General features: G+C 37.0%; 1 protein-coding gene across 32 annotated transcripts in view; it reads right to left on the reverse strand.

The window, feature by feature from the left end:
* The window catches only part of LMO7 (LIM domain 7), a 246,962-nt gene that overhangs the window by 135,406 nt on the left and 89,907 nt on the right, over positions 1-21,649 (reverse strand). For all 32 annotated transcript variants that reach the window (XM_072622275.1, XM_072622274.1, XM_072622270.1 and 29 more), the window contains one exon: positions 11,549-11,618. In XM_072622275.1, coding sequence (XP_072478376.1) covers positions 11,549-11,618 — 70 coding nt within the window. The remainder of the gene's footprint in view (positions 1-11,548; positions 11,619-21,649) is intronic.

Raw genomic sequence — 21,649 nt, forward strand, 5'->3', positions numbered from 1 at the left:
AACCCATTCCTTTTTCTATCTTTCCTTTATTTTGGGGGGAGGGGATGCTACAACCATTCTTCCAGTCACCCATGTTCACAATCTCAGTCATTTATGACTCTCATTCCCCATATCCAGTCAGTTGCCAGGTCTTGTCAAGTTTGCCTCCACAGTATCACATAATCGTCTCTCCCTTTTTCTCTACCCCCTAATTGAAGACCTCCTCATCTGCCTAGACTATCATAATAGCCTAACAGATCCTTCTGTGCCAAATTCCTTGCTTCTCCAATCCACCCTCCATGAAAGGATTTTCCTAAAGCAGATGTGACCATATCATTTCTACACTCAAGAAGAACGCCCCTGATGCCTGAGGATTATAAAATCATTCATAATCTGGATCAAGCCTACCTTTCTAGACTTTTTAAGTCACACATTCTACAATCCAACTAAAATGCCTGCTTGTTATTTATTCCTCATAGAAGACATTCCATTTTTTACCCTCAGTCTTTGAAAAGGTTGTCCTTCAAGCCTGGAATGTAATCCTTCCTCACTTTCATCTAGCTTTCTTCAAAACTCAACACACATTAGACATTCACTGATCCCTGATCCCTCCAGTTGCTGGTACCTACTCCTGTCCTGAACATTACCTTGTATTTGTTTTGTAAAGAGAGAGACCTATGGCTTAGTGAATAAAGAACTGACCTCTGGGCCAAATTCAAGAGTCTCTGCTGACACACACTGGCTCTGTGAGACTGTCAGCAAAATCACATAAATCACAAATCACCTTGCCTTTCTCAATAACAGCTGAACTCACAGGCTCCCCTCTCTCATTCCTGTCCTCATACTAGAAGACTACAACATACATACTGAAGCTTCCTCAAATACGCAAATGATTGAGATCCTCAGTTTGCTCAATTCCCATGACCTGTCCGTACATTTCACCTTAGCCACTCACAGAAATGTTCATACCCTTGACTGCATCAATCACAAGTATCACACTTCCATGTTCACAAACTCCTAAATCCCTTCATGTTGTGACAGAATTTTATTATTCCATCTCTGTCTATGCCTATAATCCTAACCATGCTCTTCATCATCACTGTGACATCCACTGCCCCTCAACTCTTCCCCAGGTCACCTCCCTAGGTCTAGCCTCTCAATCTAGCCTTCCCTAGCTCAAACCCTTGGTCAACAAGTCAATTCTATAGGAACCTCTCTTCTCAAATCTTTTACCTCTTTGTCCTATCAGTGATCACATCTTTGCCAAATTAAAAATTTTTTATTCTCCAATAAAAAAGCTGTCCAAGGTTATAAACACAGATTTCTCAAAAAAAAAAACCAAAACTAATTAATAACCATAAGAAAGAAAGCCCTAATAAAACTCAAATCATGAATAAGAGAAATATAGGTCAAAACAATTCTGAGGTTTCACCTCTGCCTCAGAAAAAAACTGGCAAAGATAGCAAAAGATAGAAGAGCCAGTACAGAGGGATGGTAGGAAGATGGAACACTAATGAATTGCTGATGACTTGGTGAATTGGTCCAACCATTCTACATTCTGAACTATGCAAGTAAAGTGATTAAAATGTCTAAATCACATAACCCAGAATTTCCACTGGTAGGCATAAATCCCAACGAGGTCAATGCCAAAAATCACATATCCACCAAAATATTAATAGTAGCACTTTTTGTTATAGCAAAGAACTAGAAACAAAGTGGATGCCCATTGATTGGTAAAAGGCTAATAGTATAGGATAAATTGACAAGGTAAATGGGGAAAGAAAGCAATCTCTTTGAAATGAAAAGGAAAATTTGATATATATATCCTATATTAACTTGCTTATCACATCAAGGAGGGGCAAAGGGAAGGAGGGAGAGATAGTATTTGAAACTCAAAACTTTAAAAAGAAAACAAATGTGAAAAATTGTTTTTACATGTAATTGAGGGGGGAAAATAAATTATATTTTAAAAAGGGAAGCTTGATTTCAATCCACCATATAAATTAACAAACTTATTTTTCCCCCACAGATGGCTTATGCCAAAGAATAGATTCTTTGTTCAGTCAGTCTTCAGAAACCAAGAACTTGCAAAAATTGTCCATCTTTGTTATTTGCTATTAACTAGCTCCTCCCTGGCTCTCCTTAGGGATCTCCTACAGCTATTGGTGCTGGCAGAAGGTTAAAGAGAGTTGCTGGACTTCTCTTTTGCATACTAACCTCAGAGCCACTGCTTTATTTAATTTTCTAAAGAAAGCATATAAATGATAAAGGCACTACTAAGTAAATTACAGGAAGTAAGAACTATTCCTACTCAGTTACATTCGGCTTATTATTCTTATTAAGTTTCTATTCAGACCTAAAAGCACCATAATGGATAGTAAAATAGAAATTCGTTTGTACCCAAAATAATTTCAAGACAGGTGAACAAGTTTCCATTCTTTCAAATCAAGGAAAATTGCTATATTAAAAACAAATCTATTTCATAGCTTTCCAAGGAAAACCAATAATCCTGAAGTGTGACTTTTTAGTTTCCCCTTCAGGCTAACAGATTTTTTAAAATAACTAAATTTTTACTGTTGTCATTTGAGCTATAACTCAGTGGGTGAGTTAGCAACAGCCTAAGACTTTGGAACCATCTGGATCTTTCATTGTCCTCAGTTATAGGCATCCACAACTCAATATGCCCAATTCTGGTCTGTCTATCACTAGACAAAGTGATGGAAAGCAAGCTAATTTCAAAAACTCATTGGGATCCTCACCTCTTACACTACCCAACAACTCACTCTACTTTCATTGACTCCCTTATAGTCCAAACTTCTCTCCCATCTCAGAGGGAGAGAGGGAGAATTCATATTCATATTCCTACATCTAATACTTCTATCTCAATTGAACAAGCATTTATTAATATGCCAAATACTGCACTAGTCAAAGACAAAAACAAAACCATATTTGTCCTCAAGGAACTTACATTTTACTGGGAAAAAACCAACAGGCATACAATAAGAACATAATAAAACAAAATAACAGTGATGCTAGCATAGCATTTGCATATTAGAAGTCTAAGGACTTGTAGGACATGTAGGAGATAATTCTTGAGCTGAAGATTCCAAGTACTGAAGGAAAAGGAGCATCCAAAGCATGAAATTCACATAAAACATGCAAGAATATGGAGGCTCCTATACAGGAAGTAGCATGCAGGATGGAAGAAAGTTTGAAACCATGCCCCAAAAGTCAGTAAACTATGCATACCTTTTGACCCAGGGATACTACTAGGCCTATACCTTGAAAGAGATTTTTTAAAAAAGGAAAGTACTGATATGTAGCAAAATAAATTATATCAATGATTTGTTATAGCAAAGAAGTGGGTGCCTATAAACTGTGGATCAGTTGAGCAAAGGATAATATATGAATTTAATGGAATATTATGGTGTCTTAAGAAATGACAAAAAAGACAAAATTCAGAGAAAGTTGGGAAGATAAATACAAATAATACAGAAGTAGAACCAGGAGAAAAAAATTTTACAATAACAACATTGAAAGGAAAAAGCAACCCTGAAAGATTTAAGAACTCTGATTTAAGAACTGAGTATTACTCTGAAGGTGAAGCACATTACCCAGCCCTTGACAGAGGAGTGATGGACTCAAGATACAGAATGATACAGACACTTTAGAAAGTAGCCAATATGTCACTTTTCCTCACTAGTCATGTTTATTTGTTACAAGAGTTTTGTTTTTTTCTTTCTTTTTGGAGGAATTTAGAACGTCCATCCAAACAGACAATAAAACAAGCAAGGAATTTTTTTAGAAACATTTTTTAAACAGTGTAGCAGAGTGAAAGTAAGAATGAGGAGAATATTTATACAACAACAAAATTATAAAGACAATTTTGAAAGACACAGGAAATGTGATCAAGGCAATGACCAATCACAATGCCTGAGGACTCTAAATCAAACATGCTACCTACCTGACAGGCTCAGAATGCAGACTGAGGTAGATACTTTTTGTGGATATGGACAATGCAGGAATTTGTTTCTCTTGACTACGCATATTTCTAATGGGACTTATTTTTCTTTTTTTCTTGGGGGAATGATAAAGGAGGAAGGAAAGAAGGTAAATTTTCACTGACTGAAAAAATAAATTTAATTGTTAAAAAGTAGTCTATCCCCTTCACCTCTGCTTTCTCACTATCCATACTCTCTCATCAACCATTTGTAAAGAACTTGGTTTGAATGTTGGCGCTACCATTTACTGCCTGTATGACACTGGGGAAGTCAATGTACATCTCTGGGCCTTGGAATAAATGACTCCAATGATCTCTTTCAGCACTAGAGTTAGGATCCTGTGAATCTATAATTTTACTTCCATCTCCACTCATCTTCCAATTATCAGTGACCCTGATATCCCCAAATTCAATTGGCATTTGGGGTTAAGGAAGTTCATAATCCATCTTCAGTGTACTTTCTCATTCCTTGGCTTATGAAATACCATACTCTTAGTTCCCCTACCTCTCTGGGCTACATCTTTTATATGTCTCCTTCCCTGAATGTTCAGCCATCAGCTACCCCTTAACGTAGATGTTCTTAAAAGTTCTGTTTTCAGCCCTCCCCTCTTCTATTGACATTCTCCCTTCATCATTTCATTTACTTGCACCTTCATCCTCCACCTCCAGGCAGATGATTCTCATATCCGTATTTCTATCCATGCCCTCTCCATACTCTAGACCCATATCTCCAACTACTTAAGAGTATATCGCCACCCAAATGTCCCAGTAGCAGCTCAGACTCAACATGCCCAAGCCTGAACATATTAGGTCTCCATCAAAACCTATTCTTTCCGCTTTCTTCAATATTTCTGTGTCATTGAAACTACCACTCACCCAGAATCCCACCATCAAAACCATGGTAATATATTTGATTCTTCCTTCTTTCTCCCCTTTCATAGATGATCAGTTATCAAAACCTGCTATCTCTGTCACAGAGCTTTTATAAATGTAACTTTCCTTTGCGTTCCCATTAGTACTATCCTGGTAAAGGCTATCACTACCATCCATTTGGTCTGGTCTATAACAGTAGTCTATCATGAGGCTATTCCCGATTTATCGTACTTTTTGCATAAATCTAGTAACATCCCTCTTCAGTCAGTCAAAAAGTATTTATTAAGCATTTATAAGGTACCAGGTACTGGGCTAAGCACTGAGGATATTAAAAAAAGCAAAAACAAGAGTCCCCACCCTCAAGATGCTCATATTCTAATGGGTGGGGGCATAAGGCACTATGGGTAAAACTCTTCAGTGTCTCCTTATAAAATAAGAAGAAAAAAGAGAGAGAAGCAACAAGAAGAAGAAGAAAGTGCAAAAAGGAAGGAGAAAGAGAAAGCAGGAGGAGGATGAAAGAGAAGGAAAAGAAAGAGTTGGCACTTAAGTAGTGCTTCAAAGTTTGTCAAGCACTTTTAAGAACACACTCTCATTTTATCATCATTTAACCCTGAGACAAGTGAAGGAACCTCCCCGGGGTCAAACTGTCCCAAACTGAGACTGGATTTGAACTTGGGTCTTTCTGACTGCAGAAAAAATGTATTGATAATTTCCTCCTTGAATAAAAAAAATAAAAATAAAAAAGACCACTTCCTTTTCATGTGTCAACATGGGGCAGTTCAGTAGTGCAGTGGATAGGCAGGGTCTGGAGTCAGAAAGAACTATGTTCAAATCCAGCCTCAGACACTTTTTAGCTGTGTGACCCAGGACAAACCATTCATCTCTGTCTGCCTCAGTTTTTAAAACTGTAAGATGGAAATGATAACAGAGCCTACCTCCCAATGTTGTTGTAAGGATGAAATGAGATAACAACTGTAAAGCGCTTAGTGCAATCTTTGGCACGTAGTGAGCACTATAAAAATGTTAGCTACCATCATCATCATCATCATCATCATCATCATCATAATCATCATGTCATACATCACTTTAGATTATAGTAATTTGTCTCTTGACATATCTTCCTAGTAGGATGCCCCATGAAAGAAAGGACTGTCTCACCTAAGTTGTCTATCTTCTGAAACGCTTAAGTGGTGGATGCTAGTTCCCATGCAGTATGTGTTAAAGTATTTTGAATAAGAATCTCACATAACTCCTCTAAAAAGTGTCAAGAGATAATAATTTTTAAAATTCCTTTTTGCTAAAGGGCTACAAGATGCTAACTCAAGATTACAGCCAGGGGCAACTACTAAGTAGTGGTGTATGGGCCAGAAGGACCTCAGAGCTCTGAATCATTTCAGTGAGAATACTTTCTAGGAAGTCCTATTGTCTGCTTATCTTCTCTTACACAAATACCGTCAAGGAAGGAGAGGAGGCTAGAACTGCTCTCCAGATTCCCAAAGTTATGTTTCCATCAAGTCATCCCTTTAAGCAACAATTCAGGCTGTTACCCACCATGATGGAATACAGAATAAATTAGGTTATAATAAATAACAAGGTCCAGCCTTGAAGGAAAAGAGAGATTAAGGATAAAAAAGGAGAAAGAGTGGAAAGGAGGTAGACAGAATGAGTAAATACAAAAAAAAAAAAAAAAACATCTAGAGTGCCAGACCTAAAGTCTGGAAGACTTGAGTTTCAGTCCAGCCTCAGAAAGCTGTATGACCCTGGGCAAGTCACTTAACCCTGTTTATCTCATTTCTTCATTTGAAAAATGAGCTGGAAAAGGAAATGGCACACCACTTCAGTGTCTTTGTCAAGAAAACCCCAAATGTGAAAAGAAAATTTGACTTTCAAACACAAGAATGAAGAGAAGCATGAAAAGGTAAACAGCAAAGAGAAGTCATAAGGGACTTACTAAAGTTGAACTGTTTACATTCCTACATGGAAAGACAATATTTGTAACTCTTGAAACTTTTCAGTATCTGGGTACTGGGTGGGATTACACACACACACATGCACGCGCACACACACACACATAGAGACAGAGAGCACAGAGTTAATTGAAGAGGATGGGATCATATCTTTGAAAAATGAAATCAAGCAGTGAGAGAGAAATATATTGGGAGGAGAAAGGGAGAAATGGAATGGGGCAAATTATCTCTCATAAAAGAGGCAAGCAAAAGACTTATTAATGGAGGGAAAAAGAGGGGAGGTGAGAGAAAAACATGAAGTTTACTCTCATCACATTCCACTAAAGGAAGGAATAAAATGCACACTCATTTTGGTATGAAAACCTATCTTACAATACAGAAAAGTGGGGGAGAAGGGGATAAGCAGGGTGGGAGGGATGATGGAAGGGAGGGCATGGGGAGGAGGGAGCAATTTGAGGTCATCACTCATGGGGAGGGGCAGGATTAAAAGAGAGAATAGAAGTAATGGGGGACAGGATAGGATGGAGGGAAATATAGTTAGTCTTATACAAAACAACTATTATGGAAGTCATTTGCAAAACTACACAGATATGGCCTATATTGAATTGCTTGCCTTCCAAAGGGAAGGGGTGGGGAGGGAGGGATGAAGAGAAGTTGGAACTCAAAGTGTTAGGAACAACTGTTGAGTACTGTTCTTGCTAATAGGAAATAAGAAATACAGGTAAAGGGGTATAGAAAGTTATTTGGCCCTACAGGACAAAAGAGAAGATGGAGACAAGGGCAGAGAAGGATGATAGAAGAGAGAGCAGATTGGTGATAGGGGCAATTAGAATGCTCGGTGTTTTGGGGCAGGGGGAGGGGACAAAAGGGGAGAAAATGTGGAACCCAAAATTTTGTGAAAATGAATGTTAAAAGTTAAATAAATAAATAAATTAAAAAAAAAAAAGAAAACCCCAAATGGAATCACAAAGAGTTGAACATGAGTAAAACATATGAACAACGAGAAAGAGAACAGGGTAAAAGGGGAGTAGAGAGAATGATCAAAACCCCAAATCCTTGCCTTTCTGATGGCTTATGGAAGGAGATGTATGGACTGATGGTACCAATATGAACCTGTCCTTTTACAGTACTAGTTCCTAACCAAACTTTTCTTTGTCTAATCAAATTTTCAGGTGACACAATACTAGGAGGAACAGTCAACATACTGAATATTTAAGTTAGGATCCAAAAAAAAAAAAAGAGACTGGCAGACTGAAATGTAGGACCAAATCTCATAAGATGAAACTCAGTAAGTGTAAATTCAGTTTCATACTTGGGTTCTAAAAATCAATGTCACATGTACAAAGATGGAAGAAGTATGGCAAAGCAGCAGTTAAGGTGAAAAAACATGGAGGTTTTAGTTGACTACAAACTCAATATGGATCAAAAATGTGACAAAGGAGCCAAAAATAGTGCACTAAGAAGGGCATGGTGTCCTGAACTAGAGAGGTGACAAGTTCTGCTATCTGCTCTGTAGTCCTAAGACTACACTTAGAATCCACCTTGGGTAGATGAGGACAAACCATGGAAGCCTTCATAGAAGAGGTAGCATTTGAGCTATGCCTTAAAGGTTGGGCTTCTAAAAGCTTCTCAAATCTATCGTGACTTGCTTGCTCTTTACATGCATTCTTGAGAACCCGAAGCTTTGAGGCCACATGTGGCCATCTAGGCCCTCAAGTGTGACCCTTTGACTGAATCCAAACTTTACAGAACAAAAAACTTGGACTCAGTCAAAAGACTGCACCCAAGGATCTAGAAGGGCACAGGTTCCCAACCCCTGTTTAAAATGTTCTGTTTTGTGAACTCGAGAGAACATTCTTTGCTGACAGATGCTTAATAAATTAAAGTATTTAGGAAAATATTTGTTCTAAATTTCTAGATAGAAAGCAAGATTTAGATAGCATTTTCGGTACACAGCTCCAAATATGAACACTTAATATCTTATTTTTATAATCCAAACATTTCCCAATGTTATATTTCTGTCTAATCAGAGAATGGTAAGATTATAATTTAAACCTCAAGTGGCCAAAAATAAACCAAACTTGCAACTATCCTAAAATCTGTAGGATATTTCCTCCACTGGTCTACATTCTGAAGAAACAGCAAAGTTTGGGGTCAGAGATTAATTTTATCAAAATACATGCAGTCCAAGCATGAAATTACTGAGCATCATGCCCGTAATTCAAAATGCAGGAATTAATTCAGTTAGAAAAAGTGATTCACCTATTTGAGTAATTCCAAATAAATTTAGACTGTCATTCCTTCACGGCAAAGAAAATTCTCTAATCCAAAACTCAAATTCTTTTAGCTTAACTAATCAAGTTAATATTATTCAGCTTAGTGACTTTAAAAACATAGTAACTGCACACAACTAACTCACTTGGGTTCTGTCGATTTTTAAACCATCAAAATGTTTGACTTTAATTGGAACTTAATAACATCCTATTTGGGTTGAGTTTTCTCACATAAAAGGAACTAGGATCTATGAAACAACAGCTTGGTTACCCAGATTAAGAGAAATGGTGTGTTCAATGTGTAGTATTTATTTCTAGGTTCTTTTTAGCAAAGAATATTAAAATTTAGCAGCATCATGATAACCAAGGGCAGAAGAGAAGCAGACTGTTATAACTCCTCAAGGAGACATATGGAGTCCCAAGGCTGCCATCTCCATTACTACTGTATTAAACAAAGTTCTCCCCAGTAACAGGCACCCTGAGCCAAACTAACTCTTGACCACAATGTTAAGATGAGGTTTCCAGACCACCTGTGAGTTTCAGCAGCATTGGCACTTCTACCATTAAATGAGCCTACACTTAGCATCTGTAAGTACTTTGACAGCAAAGTATAAGATGCCTGAATTTTATTACAAGTTGCCTGGATTTTCCAAAATGTGGCACAAAAAAGTTTATTTTATGCAACCATTTTATTACCTTGAACATTAATATTTGGGTAAGCTGATTTTTTTAACTTCCCTCCCACCTAAACTCTTGATGCCTGATTTTTTTAAATATCCTCTGTCTTCCAAAGATCCTCCCAAAGAAACATTAAATCCAACTGCCTACAAAGGGCATACTTTAAAAGTGGCTACGCAAAATAATGGTTCAAAGTGATATTACATATCCTTTCCACTATTGTAATTCACCATTTGTTAACAGAACTAAAAGAGGTTGACATCTTATTCTTAAAGGATTTATGGCTTATCAAAACTTGTCAGCCTTCTATCTTTAATTACAAATTTTCTTTCATTTACAAAGATATTATTGACTGTGTTAATATCCTCTTGGCATGCATGTACCCTGAAAAGAGTTTGTGTTGAATCATTCACATGTAGAACTTAATATTTAAAACAGGAAAAACTTCATTGATCCCAGGGATTCTTAACCTCTTTTATGTCATGGACCCCTTTTGGAAGTAAAGCCTAAGTAGAATACACAGAATTACAAGGAAACCAATTTTACTGAAATGTTGTTTTTCAGTCATTTCAGTCATGTTCACTCTTCATGACCCCTTTCAGTGTTTTCTTGGGAAAGATACTAGAGTGGTTTGCCATTTCCTTTTCCAACTCATTTTACAGATGAGACAAACAGGGTTAAGTGACTTGCCCAGGGTAACATAACTTCTAAGTGTCTGAGGCTCCAGGCCTGGCACTCTATCCACTGCATCACCTAGCAGTGTACTGAAATACAGTGAAATAAATGTTTTTTTCAAAATAAGTTCACTGACTTCAATCTAAGAATGTGTGATTCCAGTCAAATTCCTTCATTCCACAGATAAGGAATCAAGGCTCTAAAAGGAGAAGTTATTAAAGATTACAGCTAGGACATGTGAGAAATTATCTGAATAGACCTGTAATGCAAAAAAAAACGAAACAGCAGCTCTTACAATACACTCTGTCACTTCAGTGACACACTTCTGTGTGTCTTCTATGCTATGGTACTAATTACCCATAGGCAAGTCATTTAAATTCAATGAACCTCAGTTTCCTCATCTATAAAATGATAAGAAAATTATATGTTCTACCAGAGTTAACAATCAGGGGATGTTACAAGAAAAGCACTTGATGAGCCTTAAAACACTAGATAAATATGGAATATTATTGTTATTATATGTTATCATGTTATTATGTAGGAACTAAGCAGCACATACTGTACAGCTAATGGTGCCATACTTCTGGGGTCAATAATATCGCTCCAGATAAAATGTGCTAAAAGCAAAAATGTGAACAGATATGGGTAGTGAGATATAATGACTTGGTCAGTTTTGGGAGTCAAGAAAACTTGGGTTTGACTCCTATACCTCTGATGCATATGAATAAATCAATGCCCAAAGCAACTTTCTGAGACTTTAAGTTAAAGTGAGTCATCTGTACATACCTTTTGGGAAAAGTTTCCCAGTCAGGGAGTTTCCTACTCTGATGAAATCTCAGATCCCATGCAAACAGTGATGACAAAGAAAAGAATTAAAGGGAGGAATGAAATTAATCAAGATGAAAAATCAAGAGAAAACCAAGAACTCCCAGAAAAGAGGGAGGAAAAGATAAAAGATAGGTACTCAAGAAAAATAAAATAAAAATTCCTGAGATATATCCTGAAAGCTTTATTTTTATGACAGATTCAGATAAAACAGCCTGCCTGTAACTGACTTGTACTTCAGATACAAAGAAAACTAGGTCTGAAGACAATTGACTTACCAAACCTGCTATTGGTGTAGATAAACGATTGATCTTCTTAATGATTCCAGGCTTAAGCTTATTAATCAAACTGAAAGAGAATGTAAAAAAAAATGTATTAAATTACAAGCTGTCAACATCTGTTCTTTCATGAAGAATCTAAAAGTAAAGAGAAAGAAAATTCTAGAAAGGTTTACTCACAAGACATCCTCATGTAAGAATATAATACTCTAACATCCAGGCTCAACATTCTCATAAAAAGGAAACAACTATGTAAGAAAATTGTTTATTGCCCAAATCAAGAGAAACAATATTATAATTACTATTTAGTATTCACTTCTAGGTTCCACATAAAAAGAATCCTTGAAAGAAATGAAAATTTCTACCCACGTAAATTGTATAGCTCTGTCTTTTAGTTTCAAATTTATTAGGGAATGGTTAAAATTAGCTCCATTTAAAACAGCCAGGAAATGACTTCAGGAGCATTTCAACTTAGGTCAATCCAATTGGTACTTGTCCAAAGCACAAGAAAAGAAAATTAAATGATGATGTAAAAAATAATGATATAATTTATGTTTCTCTTGGTAGGTTCTATGCATGGTAATAATACTGTTTCTCAATGGGAACCTCATTAAGTGAAATGCTACTCCCCAAAGTGTGCAGAAAAGTTTAAAAGATACAATATAGGAGAACGTAGCTCCCCCTCCCCCTACTATTAACTCATTCAAGCCTGTGCTTGAAAACTTTGATATGATAGTCTGAATGCAATTTTCAGCTTCAGATCCTAAAACTCCTCCAGATGGGGCCGGAAGGTCTAATACAATTACCATAGAGTCTATTATTATACTAAGGTTCTTGGTACTTTAACACATAATGAGAATGTATTTTAACACTGAAGAGAGAGCAAAATACTTTTTGGCACTGATAGAAGCCTATAAACTTCTAGAAAATAGTAACTATACTTTATATACTGGCCCAGCAAGTACTAGATGTTGGCTATAATGGAAAGGGGGAAGATAAGATAGGATATTGGGCTGAAATTATTAGTAAACTATACCTTACCTTTCAGGAAAAATCTATTTTATAGTACAAGAGAAAAAACTTTGATTCCTTCCATCAGAGGACATGAGTTCAAATCCAGCCTCTATCTCTTATTTTCACTTAATCTCCCTAACTTCAGTTTCCTCATCTATAAAATGAGGGAGTTATATATGATAGCCTCTAAGACCCCTTACAGAACTAGATCTGTGATGATACTAATACTGGGGTTTATTAAGTACTTTTTAACACCTACCAAAAGAGTGTCCTGAAATAATGATCTTTCCATTGAAGACTTTATAAGTCTTAGCTTAGCTCCAAAAAAGAAGAAAATAGGAAGGAAAAGAGATCAAATATTTTTAAAATCACTGATATGTTCTGAATAAGAAAAAAGCATCAGGGAAAAAAGAGAACTGAAACCTTGAGTAAGAATGTGTTTAATTTTTTCTCCAATCAGATATGCTTTTAATGTCCAGAAATTATAGGACAGACTAGCTCATAATCAGGACAACCTAAGTTCAAGTACTGATATATACTGGTTATATGACATTAGGCAAGTTACTTAACCTGTCAACCAGTCCAAGGTAAGAAATGTGGGCCTGCACTGGAGAGAGGGACAGGGAGAGGAAGAGAGAGGGAGAAGGAGATGGAGAGACATAGAAAAAAAGAGTCAGACAGACAGAGAAATAGCTTTTGTAAGTGGAAAAATTACTGGGACTTTGTTAAATGAAGATTTTCAAAGTATTTTCACACCCAAACATATTTAGAGAACATAGTAATTCAAATGATAACACACCTACCCTCATTAACTTAAGCACATTCTATACCTGTTATGACAAGCCAGATTCTTTGACCCATATGTTTAAGTCTCCATAAATCCAAGGTGGGAAGGCCTTGGCTCCAAAAGGCATGATGTCACCTTCCAAAGTGACAAGGAAAGTCAGCTGCAGAGCATCACTGTTTGCTAGATATGCATCTAATTCTAGAAAACAAAGCATTTGCTCTATGGTGCATAGGAAAAAACAAAATTAGGGAAGAATTATTTCAAGCCTCACATAGACCAGAAAAATTAGTTAGCATCCCTGACTAGTATCCTGTGAGTGGCTCTTTGAGGTTAACTTATGCCCTAGAAGAGCAATATTTCAGTGACACATCAGTTAGGGTCAGAAGTCAAAAGCCAGGGCAAAACCACGGAATTCAAGGAAGTTTGCCTCCATTTTTAACTTTGCGAGAGGAAGAGAGAGTTATATAAATTCCAGTTCCACCCACTTGAGTCATGGTTGGCCTTGGACAAGTTATTCAATTTACTCATGTGCTTCAGTTATCTCATTTGTATTACAGGCTTAGTAATGCCAAGAGAATTTTTCATAGCGTCACTTCTGGAAATAGATATTAGTATAGCTAACTCTGAATGACCAGCCTAAGAGAAGGTGTCTATGAGGGCCTGAAATAGGGAAAAGAAAGGCAGAGGTAACACAAACAAGGCCTTAGATAGCAAGAAGTTAAGGAGTTTGTTTTGCTTTTGGTTTGGTTTTATTTTACCCTTCTTTGACACAACTTGACTTGACTAGTCCTAAGGCAGCCACAGCCTAAGGGGGAATAGCATCTCCCATCCTTTTCCTCATGAACCATCAGCACACAGTGACCAGAAAAACAGAAAAAAATGAAAAAGTTAGAAAAAAGGGTAAAAACATTCCTGAAATTACTCCTTCAAAAATGATGTTAAGGAAAAACTCTGCATTATTTCAGTATATAGTCAGTGTTTAGTTGTCAATTCTGGGCACTGAAAACGCCAACACAACTTTGGCAAACAAAGCGTAACTCATCAAGTTGGGCATCGTGAATGGAATCCATATAATTATGGGAAGAGTCCTTGGGCTATTTCTCCTAAGAATTGATTTGGGTAAACAGAAGAACTGTTTCCAAATTGAAGGGTCTAAGTGAGCTTAATGGCAGTAGTTATTTCTGTAGGTCAGAACCACAGGATCTTATATTGGACTTCAGAGCCGGATGAAATCTAAGAACTCCCTGGTTCTAACACTTCATTCATTATGGGAAGAAACCAAGGACTAGGAAGTTGAAGTGACTTGCCTAGGGTGACACAGGTACTACATATAACAGGACCATCAAATTAGAGCTTAAAGGAACCTCAAAGGTCCAATCCCCTCCTTTTACAGAGAAGAAAACTGAGATGGAGAACTAAGCATTCCTCTCTGCTCCTCTCTGCATCTGCTGCTCTGCTTGGTTTTAACTCCAGCAACAAGATTCTTCTCCTTGACTGACAAGACTTCCCTCCTCCTCTCTCTTTTGCAGGACTGGAGGGTGGACTATCAAATAACTGCCTTTATAGAGGGCAGAACCAGGACTTCACTTCACTCCACTGTGCATCCACTGCTCTGCCTGGTTCCAGCTATAAGATGCCCCTGCACCAGATACCCCTGGCATCTCCTTCATTGCTTTCCTACTCCTTTTGTGTCTTGTCTCCCTCTTTAGATTGTAAGTTCCTATCTTTTTATCAATTGTATCCCTGGCACTTAGCACAGTGCCCAGTATGCAGTAGGTGCTTAATATATGTTTTTTGGAATGGAACATATTGAAGGTAGAATTTGAACCAAGGTCCTCAGAATATAGATACAATGTTTTTTTCAACTAGACCAATACTGATTTCTACCTAAATCCAGTCATCTTTCCAATATAGCATTAGAGAGGCGGAGAACACGATTCCTCAATTATAAGGTTTCTACAGAGATCACATATGCTACCATTATTCTGAGGTTTTATGATTTTATAGATGTAATAAATAACATGTATCTATGTATATAGCTGGATCTTGATTGGTATAAATAATGAATGCTGTGATGTGTTGTATGGTCTCAGATTCACACTGTTCAAAATTACAAATATATAAAACACAGTCATTGACTCCAGCCCAACAAAACAACGACATGCAGATTCAAATCATGCAACCACTTCAGGACTCATTGTTTTCACTACCTGAAATTAAGCTGTATATCAAATATTTTCAGTTTTTTTTTATTTTTAGTTCCTATAATGGACAGTAGGGTGGAACAGAAAGAGAATTAAGACTTGAAATCGGAAAGATTCTTCAGTTCAAGTGGCATCTCCACCATTAGCTAGTTGTAGAACCTTTAACAAATGACAACTTTTCTCTGAGGTTTTATTTGCTCACCTCTGAAGAAAAAAAATACTTGGATTACCTGCCTCACAGGGCAACTAGGTGGCTCAGTGGATGGAGTACCTGGGCCTGGAGTCAGAGAGATTCATCTTCCTGAGTTCCAATCTGACCTCAAACACTTAGGAGCTGTGCGAACCTGGGCAAGTTACTTAACCCAGTTTGCCACAGTTTCCTCATCCGTAAAATGAGCTGGAGAAGGAAATGGTAAACCACTCCAGGATCCCAGCCAAGAAATTCCCAAATGGGATCAAGAGAGTCAGATACAACTGAAACAACAAAAAACCTGCCTCACAAGGTTCTTGCTAGGATACAGGGAGATCTGGTATGTCAAGTGATTGGTGAAGCATAAAAGACTTTTTATATGTAATTATTATCCCATTAAGCAAAAGTTGAGGTCACAGAAAGAATCAGCATAACATAATAAAGAAAACAGACTCTAGAGACAGAAGATCTCTAATCTATGGTTCTACCTTTGCCAAGTCACTTAACTGGGCTTCAGTTTGTTCATCTTTTAAATAGGGGGCTAGAGTAGATGGCCTCTAAAGTCCCCCTAAGATCTAGTTTTATGATCCTATTATGACTTGAAATGATAGTCACAGAACTTAGAAGATGAACAGAAGCAAGACATGGTGGAAACCTTGCTGTTCTGAACATTTACACACAAGTCAACTACTAGTATATTCATCTATAAAATAGGGATAATACTGTAGCCTACCCCCTTAGATATATAAGGTGTTTTATAAACCTTAAGACACAATGTAAGAATTATCATTATTTTCCAAGTCTTTATTTCCAGCAGAAAATAAAATCGATCAATGGAACCATTTATCTCAATGTAGTCCTTTGGATATTCCCATTAACATGGTATTGGTAAGAGTACTGAGCATAGATTTGGATCTGCAAAGGACTGTAAAAATCATCTAATATAATGTCTTCATTTCAAGTGTCACATAATCACACTTCATCATCATCATCCCTAACATTTATATAGCACTTACTAGAGGCCAGGAAATGTGCTAAGCACTTTCCAAATATCTCATTTGATCCTTACAACCATAAGAGGAAGGTGCTATTATTACCTCCATTATACAGGTGAGGAAACTGAGGCAAATTTAAGCGACTTGCTCAGGTTCACACAGCTAGTATGAGGTTGGATTTGAACTCAGGTATTCCTAACTCCAGGTCCAACACCACTATCTAATATCCAATGCACCACCAATATGTGACCTTTTCAAATCCCATAATTGTTAGCGCTCTTCCCTCATCACCTTTTCAAAACAATTTTTTTTATTTGGTATTAAACTTGGCACCAGCTCATCTATGTAAATGTTCTTTTCCTCCAACAAATTTAAGCTTCTTGAGGATAGAGACTATTTTGCCTTTGTCTTTGTCATTTCCAGTGCCTAGTATATCTACAGTAGTCACTTAATAAATGTTTGCTGAAATGAAATGAAGTGACTTATCTGATGTCACACAGGTAGTAAGTGGCAAAGTTGAGCCTGAAGCCTATGTCCTGTTACCCCAGGGCCAGTAATCTTTTCACTATGCTGCCTACCATCCCTATTAACTCATTCTATTCCAACCTCCTCAAGTTTCTCCTGGGTTACACTCCAATTCTAGATCTATAAATCATGTTATGCATTATTGGTCAAAGTAAAGTCACAACAAAAAAAAAAAACTAAACACTCAATATAGTTCATGATCTTTCATGCTACTGATCAGTCCTCGAGTTTTACACATACATATTTCTGCCCTGGGTGTTTTTTTTTTCCTTTTTTAAATCTATTTCTCAGCCAATGAACCTGTCCATTCTAACAGAGCTGGTTTGCTATTCATAAAGCTTTGCCCTAGGAAAGTCGGAGTCATGGATCCCTTTGGCATCCTGGTGAAAGATAAGGAATCTCTTCCTAGAATAATGTTTTCAAATTAATAAAATAAAATGCATATGGTTATGAAGGAATCCAATCACATTGAAACATCTATCATAGTACTTATTTTAAAAAATAAGTTGATGAACCTCAGGTTAAGAACTCCTGCTCTAGCACCTTGCTTGTATTTGTCCTTTGTTTTAGAAGAGGACCATGTACATCAAGGAAATGATGACATGACTTGCAGATGACTTTGATTTGAGTGGAGGAGGGCTGTACAGGTCACCAACCTCACTTCCTCTTCCAGAGCCATCTAGAACCAGTGACCAGATATTCATCAGGATGATTGGAAATGGCCCAGAATGCAGTGGGAGACCTTGGTCCTTTCAGGCTAAAGCCTTTTCAGGTACTCATTTAGAATGCCTGATGCCAAGGCTTTATTAGAGATGCTACTGAAGAAACTGTTCATAAAGCAAGGTGGGCAATTTTTGTTGGACACAGTCTTTGCTCTTAAGAGCATTATGTTTCCTCTTTCTACCCTTCATAAACCTTCATGTTCATTTAAAATAAGGTTTCATAGATTCACATTTTAAGTGGGAAAAGGGCTATGGAAAGGCATATTTAACCATCCCATGACATCTATAGGATCAATCTAGATCCATATTTGAGATCATTGGATGAAAGAATGACTTATTCAAGATCACACAGATAACAAGCAGCAGAGTCCAGAGTAGATCCTGTGATTCCAGAACTAGCAGTATTTCCCACTTCTACCTCTCTACTTTTCTCTTTTCTGTTTTGCATAAAGCTTTTCCATTTGTTGTATGAATGAGTTATTCAAGTCCAGACCCTCCCTACCCAACAGATAACGTTAAGTAATCTGAGGTTTTTTCAATACATGACAAAGGGCAGAAGGAATTTTTGCCTCACTCATTCTTCAGTGGGTTACAAAGCATTTAAAATGCAAGAATTTTTAGCTGATAATCTTCATCTAGGAACTTGTGAATATACTTGAGTAGGTCACACTGTAGCTAAATCATTTCTCCATATCCTGAAGGTTCCATTACCTTCTATACCTTCACTAGTTTCTCTTTATCATAATCATCATCAATACCCTGGACAGCAGTAAGTTTCTCTGTTGAATACAGCCAGTTCTCACTTTATGTAAATTCGTACTAAACAAATTCGAATTTATGCAAAGAATTCTGAAAGGTGTGGGAAGATGCAACAGAAACATGTATAAAGAGAGTTTGGGAAAAAAGCATTTTTGAAACGTGTTCCCAATTTTCATGGATTTGATAAGGAAGAAACTTCCCAAGAAGGGAGTAATGAGACTGTAAAGTTAGCACAAGAACTGGCGCTCGAAGTGGATAAGAATGATGTGGAATTGACTGAGACTCATGGAGAAGAACTGTCAAAGGTGGATCTGATTGAGTTGCTAGCTGCAAAGACTGCTGAAGAAGAAAGCGAAGCTTCAGAATCCGAGGTCACACCAAAAATGATTCCTAGTGAAATAGGTGGCAGAAGCATTTCATTATTTGAGTGAATTTTTTTCTTATGTTGAAAAGATGGATTTAAATACTTCAAGAGTTTTTAAATTGCAAAGAATAGTTGAAGATAACATTGCTGGCTATTGTCAAATATAGAAGAGGGGAAAGGGATCCACTGTCCAAACATCTCTCAAAAGCATCATAAAATAAGTTGTGAAGTCAACCAGAGATAAAAGCTAGGTACAGTGGGTAGAGAAGGGGTAATATACTGTACATCTGTGTTAACTTTATTGTACAGTATTATATACACTTGATCACTAACTCTGCCTTTCATTTAATAATTCTGTTTATCATGGTACAGTATTTAATTTGTCTACACTTTATGACTTGTATAAAAGTATTATTTTGTGTATGCCTTTGTTATGTAGGCTCAATGAAGTGGGCAAGTAGGGGCAAATTTGCATTACATAAAAATCATTTTATATACAGATTTACGGAATGTCCCACTTATATAGGTGCAAATTGCCTGTACTTAAATAGATAGTATTTCCAGTCCTGAAAAAAATATGCTGGTCACCACTATGATCAGCAAAGGAGTAAAAAGAGTGGTTTTCAATAATAGGCATATACGAGAATGGGTTTTGTTGGAAGATTGTGACAAGGATATACTTCTTTCTCTAACAGATACTTCCACGACTGCCAAAAAAACAAACAAAAAAATCCCTCGTAATAGATCCAATTCTACCACTTTCTCACTCAAAAAATGTCAGTGGCTCCTTTCTGATAAGAGAAAACACAGATTTCTTAGCCTGGAATTCAAGATCTTCTACTCTCCTCTTCCAACCTTATTTCACACTTTTCTCCATCATTAACACTATATTCCAGTTAAACTGCACTTCTAGCCATTCTCCAAACACAGAGGGGCCTCCCCTTCCTCCACACATGGTTAAAATGGATTCATGGCTACATGAAGAGATTTCTTCCATCTCCTCCTGTTGAAATCCTTTCTTTCCTTCAAGGCCCAGTGCAGGGACCACTTTCTCATGAAGTCTTCCATGATCCACCAAGCTAGGAGTTTTCTTCTTCCTACTAATCTTTAACATCTGTCCATATTTTATTCTATTTTGTATTATGATTATTTATATACATGCCTTATTTCCCTCATTCTTCTATGCTCCTCAAGGGCAATGACTATGTTTGATAAAGATCTGTTGAATGAATGAACAAATGAGGTGTCACTTGAGCTGAATTCTGAAGTATGGGTTGGAATTACGTATAATAGGTAAGAAAGGAAAGAGAGCAAGTCATGCAGATAGATGAATTAGCAAAAGAATAAAACCAACAAAGTACAGGGTGTGTTCAGAGAAACCCCTACTAAAGCACAGATAAAGACTGACCATTGATCGTATTATTAGATGTAAAGTGACTAGAGATGAGTTAAGAAAAATTAATCAGAGATGCATATTCAAGAAGGGCATACAGAGCTGACTTCAGAGCCATGAAGACCAAGGTTGAGAAATCTACCACCTATGGTATATCCAGTCCATATATCCAAGGACAAGTTATTTAAAGTCTCAATGCCCCACACAACTGTCTTATATTATAGAAAGGTACTGACTTGCACTGATAAGGTTCCTCACCCAGAGCTCCCCTACAGTAGTGAAATCAAAGGTCCAATCAAAAAAATTTAATAAGCAGACATCTCTTAAGGAAAAGAGGCTGCTGCTGTGCAGTCATGTCCAACTCTTTCTGAACCCATTTAGGGTTTCCTTGGCAAAGATATTACAGCAGTTTGCCGTTTCCTTCTCCAGCTCATTTTTACAGATGAGGAACTGAGGCAAACAATATTAAGTGACTTGCCCCAGATCACACAGCTAGGAAGTGTTTGAGGTCAGATTCAAACTCTTCCTGACTTTCAGTCTGGCTTCTACCTACTGTGCCACCTAGGTGCCCAAGGAAGAGAAGTTAGGATGAAATATATACAAATTCCATTTTGCCCATAATTCAAAAGCTCCGACCTACAAAATTTTCCCTAATAATAGAATGTCTATGACATTTGCAATCATATTTTAAATTTAATTGAGCAAGTCTATTACAGAATTGCTTTGCTCTGAGTCATTACAATTTTCTGTTTGTTAAAAATAAATGAGGCAAATCAGACTATCAGAGGGACACTATACAGAACTCAATAAAATAATATAATTCATTTGGAGGAACACAAGACCTAGAGTATCAAAGGAAATAATGGTGGGGGTGGGGAAGGTAGGAAAGAAAGGGATTGGTACTTCCAGATATCAAACTATATTAAAAAGCAGCAGGCATGAAAACCTTTTGGTACTGGTTAAAAAAATAGAACAATCAATCAATGGAACAGTCTAGACAAGGGAGAATCAGAAGCAATGGAATTCAATAACAATGTTGATTAAATCCAAAAATATAAATATTTAAGAAAAACTTATTTGATTTAAAAAAAACTGCTGGAAAACTGGTAAGTAGTCTGGCAGAAATTATGCTTAGACCAACATCTTAC

The sequence above is a fragment of the Notamacropus eugenii genome, chromosome 6 (genome assembly GCF_028372415.1).
Source record: "Notamacropus eugenii isolate mMacEug1 chromosome 6, mMacEug1.pri_v2, whole genome shotgun sequence".
Taxonomy (NCBI): domain Eukaryota; kingdom Metazoa; phylum Chordata; class Mammalia; order Diprotodontia; family Macropodidae; genus Notamacropus; species Notamacropus eugenii.